This window comes from Aedes albopictus, chromosome 2, assembly GCF_035046485.1.
Source record: "Aedes albopictus strain Foshan chromosome 2, AalbF5, whole genome shotgun sequence".
Taxonomy (NCBI): Eukaryota; Metazoa; Arthropoda; class Insecta; order Diptera; family Culicidae; genus Aedes; species Aedes albopictus.
In genome coordinates this window covers 23,316,033-23,328,950 of record NC_085137.1, presented here as the reverse complement: position 1 = coordinate 23,328,950, position 12,918 = coordinate 23,316,033, and the positions used below count along the sequence as shown (strand labels likewise).

At 39.6% G+C, this 12,918-nt stretch overlaps 2 protein-coding genes and 1 non-coding gene across 5 annotated transcripts in view; all 3 read left to right on the top strand.

The window, feature by feature from the left end:
* Positions 1–12,918, top strand: part of LOC109623404 (beta-1,4-glucuronyltransferase 1) — a 416,723-nt gene that overhangs the window by 89,088 nt on the left and 314,717 nt on the right. The gene's annotated exons all lie outside the window — the stretch shown is intronic.
* On the top strand, positions 551–1,625 carry LOC134285990 (uncharacterized). Its single transcript, XM_062847552.1, has 2 exons — positions 551–614; positions 677–1,625. The coding sequence occupies exon 2, from the start codon at positions 789–791 to the stop codon at positions 1,623–1,625; it is 837 nt and encodes a 278-aa protein (XP_062703536.1). The 5' UTR covers positions 551–614; positions 677–788.
* On the top strand, positions 1,930–2,001 carry Trnae-cuc (transfer RNA glutamic acid (anticodon CUC)). The gene has a single exon. It is a non-coding gene; the product is annotated as a tRNA-Glu (tRNA).

Here is a 12,918-nt window from a genome sequence, read left to right as displayed (position 1 = left end):
TCCGTTTGACGAAAAGTTTTCTTCACTGGAGCGGGAATCGAACCCGCACTCCGAGGCTTACGAAACGCCTAGACAACTGACGCCGCTAACCGCACGGCCACGAAGCCCACAGAGTTCCGAATCAAATGGTTTATCAATTGCAAATTTTAGACCTTCGAACAACAATGAAACAGCCATCCATATACCATGTAGAGAACTTGGAGAGATAAGGGGTTTCGATTAAAGTTCACGTTTGTCCACGGAGAGGGCCGTAAAGGTCTGCCAAATGTCCACGTGGAGTGGACAGCATTGATTTCAGAATCAACAAAATAAACCGTGTCATTATCCTTCATACATGATCTTTTAGAGATTGTATCGGGACACAGAAATACAGCTGTAAATCTGTTATAGATACAATAAAATTGCTCAAATTTAGCTTAATAACAACTGTTGCGAACAGTTCCTATTCGTTAGGGTCTTGTGGTACTGGCAACCCTGAAGCGAGAGCGACGTTCGATAGAGCAAATGTATATTGGAAGTAGCGTATAAAGAGCAATGCGTTTTAGTTCGTGGAAGGCAGAACAACGATGGATTGTGCACTGTTGGGAGATTTGTGCGTGAACTAATACTACAACGTAAGATAGTTTATATGGTAATTATTAACTGTTAAATTAATTATACTTCAATAAATTTGCAGTTTTTGAAGCTGCTTGAAATAGAAGCTGCTTTCAAAATGGTATTCTAGTTCCGAAAGTACCACACGCCCCAACAAACTTCAAAAAGTTGTACTCCACCAGAAGCATTCCGCCATGGAAAGTGTGGTTGACGAACTTTCCCTTCTAGAGAAGAAGAATGAGTTGTGGCGGAAGGACTATGACGAACGAGTGAAACGTATGGAGCTTCACTACGAGCAAGACATGGCCAAAATCGACGAGGAGTTCAGAAAAGCTGTACGCAAAATGGAATTGGAATTCAGCGCTAGGAAAGAAGCAGTGATACGGCAATATAGTGGGAATGCGGTCAGCAAAGGAAAGGTAATAAAACCGATTCCACAAAGTGACGACGCCCAGCCGCAAAAAGACTGCACTAGTGTATCGATTCCAGTAGGCTCTTCCGAACAAACCTCGCAAGCAATGTTCTTGCTCAAATCAGCTGTTTCACAAAACATCGTCATCGGTGATCGGTCTCTCCAAAAGAAAGGAGAAATCATCAAAACAACACCAGCTGATTCGTCATCAGCGTACAAGCAGGGACAAAACACAATGCCCTTTGCAACTAGAGTGATACGGGTAGCCTGTCGAAAGCCACATCCAACGATGAAAGAGCAACACCGCTACCGCCGCCGCCGTCGTCGCCGCCACCGCCGCTGGAAGCAAGGCAATCGTCATCAGTCTAAAACGTTGCTGTTCGATCCCGGTGGGTATTGTACTGTAGCTAGCAGTGGAACGAGTCAACTCGACTTGCGCGTATGTTCCACAATTCACATCCACGATGGTATGGTGCTGCCATCTTCAGAAGGTTCATGGCTTGTGTGCAACGTTTCCAAATTTATTTCGAAGTTTCGGATAAAAATTGTGCAGCAGATGGGCTTCAGTTTGTTACCAGTTCCACGGGGGGGAATGTTGCGAACAGTTCCTATTCGTTAGGGTCTTGTGGTACTGGCAACCCTGAAGCGAGAGCGACGTTCGATAGAGCAAATGTATATTGGAAGTAGCGTATAAAGAGCAATGCGTTTTAGTTCGTGGAAGGCAGAACAACGATGGATTGTGCACTGTTGGGAGATTTGTGCGTGAACTAATACTACAACGTAAGATAGTTTATATGGTAATTATTAACTGTTAAATTAATTATACTTCAATAAATTTGCAGTTTTTGAAGCTGCTTGAAATAGAAGCTGCTTTCAAAATGGTATTCTAGTTCCGAAAGTACCACACGCCCCAACAAACTGGTTCCCATATTGTCTAGTGGTTAGGATATCCGGCTCTCACCCGGAAGGCCCGGGTTCGATTCCCGGTATGGGAACCAACTTATCAACAGCAGCTTTCATTTTACGCAGCTTCAATACTGTAAATTTATTTCTAATTATTGTTTGATTATGTACATAAATTGACATCTTACATTGCAGTTTTCATTCCCATTTTCGAGAAGACAATTCTCCTAACCACCTTGTTCAACTCTATGTCAACCACTGCCGAAGCTCTCCGAAACAATTCACTTCTTCGGTTATATCTTACTATTAATTCAGGGTTGCCAGTTCCACTAACGGCTAGCGTATTGTAAACGTACGCAACACTCCCCCCAGTGGAACTGGTAATGAACTGAATTTATCAATAAACGGATGCAAAACAATTTTGTGCCACGCATTGAGAAGTTTTCTCCAAACAATAACCACCCGGATCGAAAGGCAATGCTACAGAATGGTGAAACTCGCAATGCTTTTGGAACGACGAATCCACTCGATTAGCTACCTGATTAGCATCATCGTATTTTTTGCACGCAGTTGGAGTGCTGCGGCTAGCTGAGAGCCGCTTCTCATGGATAGTTGCGCTCTTCACTTCACTCTTACTTTCAATGGGCATTGAAATAACCTCCTCCTGCTCTAATAGCTTGCATGCGGATGATGCCTGCGTTTGGGTGCCCAAAGATATAATTGATTTTATAGAATCAGTTGTTGATGACGTTTTGATGATCACTTCGTTCGTTTGATACGATGTTAACTCGGGATCATCGGCTCTCGTGATGCTAGGTGAAACGGGAGATTGCTTTGGTACGGCCTTTGTTGGTGGAGATCGTTTGGGAGAATCTGCTGTACTTTGAATTGACGCTTTGGTTCTGGTAGGGAATCGCGCTACTTGGGCGGTGGCTTCTATATTCGTCTGTTTTCCACTATAACTCAGTCAATCTTGAACCAATTGACACAATTCTTGGAATGCGGTGAGATAGGTATAGTATCTACCCGTGTACAAAATTTCAAGTCAATCGGTTCAAAATTGACCGAGTTACAGTGGAAAACAGACGAAAATAACAGACGAAGAAAACCACCGCCCAAGTAGCGCGATACCCTACAATCATTTGGCGGCTGGGTTTTGTCGCATAATGGAATCGGGTTTTCTACCGTGTCTCTGCTGATCTTACACCCACTGTATTGCCGCAGTACCGCTTTCTTCCTAGCCTCGAATTCCAATTCAATTTTTAGTGCAGCTTTTTCATACTCCTCGTCGATTTTTGCCAACTGTTGCACGTAGTATTCCTCCATACATTTTACCTTTTCTTCGTGCTGTTGCCGCCACAGCTTGTCCTGGTCTTCCAGCAGGGAAAGTTCACGCAGTATATACTCCATGGCGGGATGATTTCGGTGGGTGAGTTGCAATTATTGAAGTTTGTTAGGATATTGTCGCCTCCGGAATTAAACAACTTATCAACAGCAGCTTTCATTTTACGCAGCTTCAATACTGTAAATTTATTTCTAATTATTGTTTGATTATGTACATAAATTGACATCTTACATTGCAGTTTTCATTCCCATTTTCGAGAAGACAATTCTCCTAACCACCTTGTTCAACTCTATGTCAACCACTGCCGAAGCTCTCCGAAACAATTCACTTCTTCGGTTATATCTTACTATTAATTCAGGGTTGCCAGTTCCACTAACGGCTAGCGTATTGTAAACGTACGCAACAACAACTTTAAATGTCTTTAAATGTGAATCGGTGCAGTACTTTTTGTTGTTGCAATGAAAGAGTAGAATGTGCGCCATTGAATTGGGTACAGCCCCTAGTTTTGCTTGTCAGCGCTGCAACTTTTTATTTTGGCAAAGGAAATGGCTGAAATTTTTGAACACATACTTCTCAATCTACATTCGTTGCATAGGCAAAATTTAAAAAAAATCGACGCACTATCAACAATTTTATAGTCGCGACATGTATTGAGACTAAACGTTATTTTAGCCCCTCAGACAGCAATTAGTCAGCACCGTTTATTGTTTCTATACTAATAATCATCAAATTTTGCAGACATAATGCACACATTATCAAATACATTCTGTGAAAATTTCATGAACATTGGCAGAGAAATTCAAAAGTGATGAGTAGGCAAACATCGCACATGAAAAACACGAAACATTTTCACTAACACTCACTTCTATGAACACCAGTAGCTTTGAAAGTGTCTCAATAAGTATCATAACTGCTAACGAAATTTTATAATTATTTTCACAGAACTTTGAACTGTAGCGTAAAAGTACCATCTACTATGCGATTGACAATTGGTCATGATTGTACAAAATGCTTAACACCACGACCGTTTGTTTTTCATCCACAGTTTTTTTTTATGTAATTTGGTACACATAATTAACTTAAACCAAAGAGTTCTCAGCCAATTTTTTGGCCAATTTTACCGATTAAATACAGAGCTACAGCCTTACTTCTGTGTCCCGATTATTGCGGATACAGGCTTTACCAAACCCCGCATTTGGACGGGGTATAGTTTGAATATTTTTGTATTTTTCTTGCCTGGGCAGTTAAAACTTTTATATTTTATATTTAGGACTGTTCTGTATATCTCAAAAAGATTATTAGTGTTTTTAAGGCGTATTAACATTTTTTAAAAAATCATTGAAAACTTGATGTTTTGGTCAGCCTTCAGATGTCATGGTTTATTTTGTATTTATTCGCAACAATTAAGGTATTTTAAATTTTTGCTTAACCATTCTTTTGTATTAAAAGAATTGTAGAGTTAAAGAGTTTTAATGATTTTCCTAAAAAATACACGGAAAATTATTTTTTCCATAATAATATCTTAAAACTAAAATATTTTTACATTCATCATGAAATCTCAAAATGTTTTCGTCTCCAAAAATTGGTATACGAAATAGACATCCAGGAAAAATATTGAAGTGTAGGAATGTTCAAAAATAAAAATTTGAAAAATCATAAACCAAAATTCACAAAATTGCTAATTAAAAAGAATCATCTTCCAAAACATGTTTAGATCGATTTTAGACGCCGAAAAATGATATTCAGATCAAAATTAAAATTTTGGATATAAGTGGGTCAATTTTATGACCAAAATTGTAAGCGGTTCTTTATAAAAAAAAGTTCAAGGCATTACAGTAATTTTTGGAATTTACAGCTGCTGATTTTCTTGAAAGTTATAAGAATTATGAACTATCTATTTTAATAAATGAGAATACTGGAGTTTTGAAATGGAGCAAGACCATAGCAGTGTTGGAGTTTTTGCCAGAATCTGCGTTGAAGTTCCAAATGTATTTGTGTAGGTTTCAAATCAATGTTCGCATTTTTGTATTTTCAAAGTTTTTACATATTTGTAAAAATGTTCAAATCTTTTGACATTTGCAGGTTCACCCTAACAAATGTCACACATTTCCTCCAAAAGATAAGACATTTTTTATGACATTAAAATTTAAATCCTTGGACTTCCGCGACATAAAAAATATAAAGGTCTTCAAAATATTATTGAACCATGCATTAATCAAAATTTGGCGCAAAAAAACTAAATTACCTATTATGGCACTACCTAAGGAAAACTATTTGTTCAAAAATAGCGAGAAGATCAACGAATGTCATCAATTAGTTAAAAGATAGCTTGGTTTCCATTCTTTACAGGAAAAATATAGAAACGGAGCCAAAACTACTATTACGGCGTGTGCCAACGATAGAATCCCAGTGTCATTTATGGTTACATTTTTTAACTTCGGTTCCTTTTCACAGTATTTGCATGCATTCTTTATGGGATTAGTCATAACTGGTACACTACGGCGAAAAGGGGTGCAAGGAAGTCGAAATTTTAAGTAAAATGATTTATTATATTTTATCCTTAAAACAAAACAATTTTCGAATCCTTGAAAAAGGTCCAATAAGGACCGAAACGTCGGGTTAAAAAAAACATATAGTTGTTTTTGATTGACCAAATTAGACTGAAATGACAATAAACCCCCCCAAAGATATCGTGAACTATTGTTTACAACATTTTTGGAACATTTACCCTATATTTTAGATATTAAAAAAAAAACGAAAATTTTGTTTTATTGTTGTTTTGAAAAAATATCTTTCTAAGTAAATTAAAACGAAATGATTTTTGTATGTCACGAATAGGCTCGGGACTTTTCTCACCGATCAACATAACATGTCAAAAATCGCAATAGGCAGGCAGTACGGTTGACGGTGATTGACTTGAACATAGTTAGATACTGTGCGTATCTGAACGTGTCTCAAAAATCAAGTCAATCGGTTCAAACTTGACTGAGTTATAACAGCAAGTGCCCAAAATAGATGCTCCTGCCCAAATGGTCCCAGACCCTATGGGGTTCGCGAGTGTTGACGGCATGGTGGCACCCCTGTAGGAGGTTCTTCTGGGATTTCACAGGAATTGCATCTGGAATTTCTTCAAGAAACCCTTCGCGGTTCCTCCACAAATATGTCCAACGACTAATCCAGGAATTTTATGTGGGAATGATGATTCTCTGAATGATGTGGGAATGATGCTTCTCTGATGTTATTCCAAGAGATTTATCTGAGAGTTCTTAATAGATTCCATCTGTGATTTCTTTAGGAGCTCTTGCTAAGTTTCCTTAAGGATGTACTCCTGAGATTCTTCCACATTTTTTTTCTGGAATTTCTTAAGGTATACCTTCTGAGATTATTTCAGGAATTCCAAAATTCTTTCATCCTCCAGGAATTCCACCCTAGATTCTCCTTAAAGTTTCTAGTATTCCTAGTAATTCCAGTAATTCTACCCGGGATTTCTTTCGGGATTCCGCCAGGAGTTCCCTCAGGGATCGCATCAGAAATTCGTTCCGGGATTCCTTCAAAAGCTCTTTCCTAAACTCTGTCAGGGATTCCTTCCAGGAATTCTAAGCGAAATTCCTCCAAAAGTTTTTTCTGGGATTTCTTTAGGAATAGTTTCAAAGATCCTTCTAGGAATTTTACAAGTACTTCTTTTAGTATTGCTCCAAAAAATTCTTCGGGATTTTCCAGGAGCGCCTTCGGGGATTACTTCAAAAATTACTCCCGAGATTCCTACGGTAATTACACCGGGATTCTCAAAAGAACCCCTTCCGGGATTCCGGGAACTACTTCCAGAGTTTTTTCGGGAATTTCTTCCGCGATTCCTTTGGGAGTTCCTACAGGGATTTCTCCAGGAGTTCTATAAGGGTTTCTGCCAGGAATTACTTTTAGAACTTCTTCAGGAATTCCTTCGTGAATTTCTTCAGGAATTTCTTCCGCGATTTTTTTTGGGACTCTTTCTGGGGTTCCTTTTGAAACTTATTCCGAAAAGTTCTTCTGGAAGTCTTCTAGAAACTGCTTCCAGGATTTATTCAGAAACTCTTTTCAGGATTCATCCAGGAACTCTTTTCCAGTTTCCTCCAAGAGTTCCGTTTGAAATTCCTCTCTAACTTCATCCTGGAACTCTTTCAGATGATTCTAATGGAAATCCTCCAGAAGTTTATTTGGGACTATTTTGAGAAATTCTTCGCCCAGTTTTTGTTTTTAGAATTCCTTGCGAAGTTCCTACAGGATTTCCTTCTGGTTTTCCTCGGAAGATATAAGGAGAATCTCGGGTGTAGTTCCTGTGGAATTCCCGGAAGTCCAAGTAGTTATCGTAGAAGGAATCGTGGGAGGAGTTCCTAAGGTGGAACCTGTTAGGAATCTAAGAAGAAATTTCTGGAAGGACGCCAGTGAGAAGTTCAAAAGAAACCCCAAAAACAATCTCAGATATATCTCCCTGAGGAATCGCAGAAGGAAATCCTCGAGGGATCCTGGGAAAAAAAATGTGGAGAAACCACGAGACAAAATCTTGGAAAAATCTCGGGAAAAAAATGCTGGGATAATCTTTGAAAAAGGATTCTAAAACTAATCTCGGAATTAATTTCTAAAGAAATTTCGGAAGAAATTTTGAAAAATTCCAGGAATTCCTGAAATAATCTTAGAAAGTATTCCTCAAGCAAACCAGGTATAATTCTGGGAGAAACCCGTAAGAAATACCAGGAGCAATCCTGGCATGAGCTCTTGATGGAATCCTAGATGAAACCTCGTCAGGAATCTCAAAAGAAACTACTGGAAGAACCCCAGAACAAACTTCTAAAGGAATTCTAAATTACCACCTAGGAATCCCACAAGAATCTCCACGTATTTAAAATCCTGAAATATGAGGTTTAAAATTTGCATTGCTCACTAGCGCTGCCTATTGGTGGAATATCGTATCAAACGGTCCTTGGTCTGTAAGTCCTTGAACAACCGAACAACTTTCTCGAAGACACCAACTCGGCAACTTCATAAGTTATCAGGATGCTGAAATATATTAGATGTAAATATTATCTGTGTTACGTCTGTTTTTCTGTGATTTCTCCTTTGAGCCGCTGGAATTATGTGTCTGACTACCTGTCTACAGAAGTGCAATTTACCCTAATATTTACCAAACAATAGGGTACGTATCGTCCGCTTGTTTAGGTACGTTTCGTCCTATTGTTGTTTAGGAGCATATTTAAATTACTCTTTAGCGTCACCTAGCGGAAATTTCCCGAACTACACTTCTTCATGGCTCTATGTTTACACGGGAATTTGGCCTGGCTCTGTTTCACACTGTATTCTTTGAGCCCTTCCACAGTTATTATTTCAAGAGCTTTCTCAGCCTGCTATTGCATGAATTTGAGCATTGCGAGGCAATGGTACACTGCTCTGGAAGTCTACTTAGAAAAGATTCCGATCGAAACAGGAATCCTACCCGTCATCTTATGTACTCTTCATAACATATCATGTTTATCGCCATACCTATCGTCCGGTACGTTCCTCACATGACAAAATGTATCTCCATACCCGCCAAGGGCGACATTGTCGCAAGGAAATTGAAGCTTACGCATATTTTCCCACTTCCGACCGACCGGAAACGCAAAGTTAGCCCAGGCCAAGCCCGTTTCGCCTATAATAGACCGCTAATACAAATACTATGGCTGACGCTCTTGAGTAGGAGAAGACAGTTCAAAATGGACAGCCAGGATGGAACGCTCTAATTCATGCTCAACTTTTCAAATGGACCTTTTTTACACTTAGAGCCTCTTTTCATTGGTAATGCAAGCTACATTTACTTCTGCCAAGACTTTTGTCATTCTTGTTAATGTACTAATCTCTAGTTGAACAAGGTGTTTTTTGATCCATATTTAGTGGCTTGGAGAAAGTATTACTACATCGATGTAGGGTATCTGTTTACTTATTGATACTTGCTCAAATTTTTACCCTACTCAAAACGAAGGAATGAAGTACTGTGTGTTTTGTTTATTATTTTTGCATTTTTTGTTGTGGATAATGTTTTATTGATAAGACATGCGCTAATTTCCGTCATATGCGACTGGAAATAACCAATAATTATAGATATTTCAACACAACTTTGCCAATGGAAGCAAAAAGATGTAAACTACCATCAATAACTTGCCCATATAGCACTGGAAATCGAATAATAACGCGAAATTTCACGTTTCAATTTCACTTCAATCACGAGTTGATTTTTTTCTCGTTTCGCGTACGAAGAAGGCAGCAGCCAGCCGAATTGTTCTTCATCACAGCTCCATTTTCACTTCATCAGATTCACAAAAGTTCTGTGGCACTTCAAAGTTGGATTTCACAGCTGCAGAATGCAGAAAAAGCTGTTCAATCAATTAAATAAATCACCCTTTTCCCGTCGGTAAAATGTAAACAGCAATTGTCTGCGCCTAGAGAGGATGCTAGGAAACGTGTGCGTGGTCTTTCTGCATACGAAACATCGCAGAGAAAGCTTTCATTGTTGCACTGTGATGGTGTTTCATAATCTGATGAGGACAAATAAAAATTGAAATATTTTGGTCGTTATTTTAAAGCTACATCCATCTTAATTCAAAAACTTTCTGCTCAATAGTGCTTTGAACACATGATTTGATGTGGATTGCGAATAATTTGACCGATTTTTTGTGTGTCAAAACATAACTTTTGACCATTTTATGTTCCAAAGTACCACATAGAAGGTGTGCCGGGAATTGAAATCAGGTTGTGGACGAAATAGACGTAGACTAGACGGAAACAGAATTCGAGGGACAAATAATCAATCCTACTATTTTAAGGAAATTTTAGTTCTTTTAATAATATTTTTCACATGTTATGGAAGCTTAGTGATACATTAGTAATTGATATTAAATTGGTCAAGGTGCAAAAAATAAATCGATCATTATTGGTCGGTGCTTCCATAGACGGGAATTAGATAAAACCCCTATTGCAAATTTTCAATAGTTTTGCGGGAATTGCTTGCCTTCTTAGAGTTTCTAGAGTGCGAATTTTTAATTCTTTATTACACCAACGAACCTAACCTCAAAATGACTGACAATTCACAGGTCATTTTGACAGATGTAACATGAGCATGAAAAGGACGGCAACAAGATCGATAAAGTAGAATATATGATCCGTCCTTTTCGTGCATATGTGTGGTCTGTCAAAATGACCTGAGAATTGTCAAACATTTTCATGGCTAGCTTTGTTGGTGTAATGAAGAATAGTACGTATTCAAATCCGAGGAGTATATTTCGCGCCATTTTACTCTGTTATTAAAACGCGCGTGTTTATCTAGCGCAAATGTGTTTTGTTTACACTCTCCCTCGGACTCGTGCGTATATGCATCGGGCGGAGGTGCGTTGTACCTCTAGTGATACGACGCGGGTCCCCGGCCAAAGCGCCTTCATCAAACAAACCGGTTCTCCTCCTCCGGTTCGGCTTCTTTATAAAACCGGACTCTGCGGCGCACGAGCCATGCCAACCCATATATCGCATCGCAATCGTAAAAGGCCACCCCGGTTCGTTACGTCAGATGCGGAATTCAGCGCCCACTAGACCACTACGGCTCAGAAAATCACATTTTTCGACGGGTGTGGTGTGGGTATAGTAGGTGGATAGTTGGCCATGATCTATATGTCGCTCTGCTTTTTTTTCGGCGCAAGCAAATGAGAGTGACATTTGCACTCACCTTCAACTGAGCTAGCTGTCCGTGTCCGTCCGTCTCGGATGGGAATTGAACTGGGTCAAACTGAGTGAGTGCAGTGCGTAGGTTAAGAGGCTGCTGCAATCCCGGGTCATTAAATTTGCATGCCGGGTGCAATAAAGCCAAAATCATGACTAATTAAAATCCATTTGCAATGACAAGTTATTACGGGGAGGAGGCATGACAATTTCCTATTGCTGTCGATAGCGTGTTCTCGAACACTGATGGAGTCCACAGCAAACGCGGTCACATGGCATTAGCTTTCACGAGAGCTTGGGAAGTAACCTAGTTCAACTAACGAACTTATAATCCGTTTACGTGTTCGTTCATAGCTCAGTAGCGTCTCACCATAATCACAAGCTGCAGCCAGCTGACTGAGGTGGCACATTCCATCCAACCTATTCTAACATGCCTGAAATTTAGAGCGCACATACCGACTTTACTCAAATCATGCGGTGCACAAACGGTCGGTATAGATCTCAGTAGCCAAGCACCTGCCACCACGCGCGCCGTTGTTGTTGTTGTTGTTGGTTGATGTTGCTGTCGTCAACACCATGATTGTGGAGCGGCGCGTCGCATAGCAATAAACAACAAAAACAGGAATCTCTATGTACCCGTAGTAGCTTATGATTTTAACCTCTAGTCTGCCAAGTCGCTTGGTGCAACATCACATTTGCTGCATGGCCCTATGCACTTAATAGGGTGGGTCACAATGACCGTTTTCCCATGAAGACCAAATTCGTGATCGAAACTATTTTCAACCAGCAACGCTGAATTTAGCAGAATATTTACTGAAAGAGACACTTTTTACACATTTTCTTTAAACTAAGGTCACGAGTACACCAGGGTTAAATATTTGAGAAGGAATAAACTCAAACCTCTGTTTGACACTAATGAATATCTTTACTTTTCTCTATGTTCATCTGTATTTCATCAAATTTTTGACTCTATGTACTAGCATGGTATTGTTTGCAGAGTTTCCAACAGCTCAAAGTCATCAAGCACATCATTCGTTGATCTCACAATGACTATGTCTCACCCTACTAAATACCTAAAGACATATAACAACCTCTCGCTCGTTGTTCTTCTCTTCCTCATGGTGTTGAGACACGTCATGTGAGGGAGCTGCACAATCTGCATACCTGCAGCAGTAGCAGTTTGTACTTGCTGAAACTTGCTTCTTCGCAATTAGGAGGCGCAAGTATGATCTCGGTAGCGGCCCGATTTGCATATCAAACGAGCATCAAATTCGCATCAACCTTCTACACAACAGGCAGTGGACTGGGTACATACCAGAATAGTGGTAGCCACGTCGCGGTCTTTCGTCGTCGCATCAGAGCCATGGCATTGCCGGCGTTCATCGTCATTGCTTGATGCTCGCAGTCAAATTTGCGTTTCTTTTGTACTTCGGATATCGCACGTGGAATGGCGGGCGCGCGGTTCATGGTGAGATGTGTAAGAATTAGTATATAAATAGCAGGCCGGGGATGCCCTAATGGCGCCAAGGCTTCATGAAGTTGTAGCAGATAAGAAGAATGTTGCTAGGACATGAATAGCGTTGAAAAGAGATTGTGAGCAAAAGAAAGTGATACGATATGTTGAATGTTGTTGCAATGATGGTGGAAAGCATAACCACAATAGTGAGTTTTTAAAATTGAATCACAAATAAACAGATAAGGAGTATCAGAAGAATGCAGTCAACATTCTGAACTGCCCGAAGGGTTTATGAACATTTCGCCATGGTATCAACTTACTGATTTGCTTCCGAGAGAGAAGTTAACCCTCAATATTTCAAAATCTTCAAACCTTGATTTCAGTTATCTTACAATTACTAAATATTGTCAAAGAATCCAAGTAATGCCATGTGGAAGCCCTGGTTTGATGATTATCGGTGTATTCTAGTGTCGCGCTGCATTAACCTTC

Coding starts and splice junctions, on each gene's coding strand:
- LOC134285990 (XM_062847552.1), top strand. CDS start 789: ATGGAAAGTGTGGTTGACGAACTTTCCCTTCTAGAGAAGAAGAATGAG.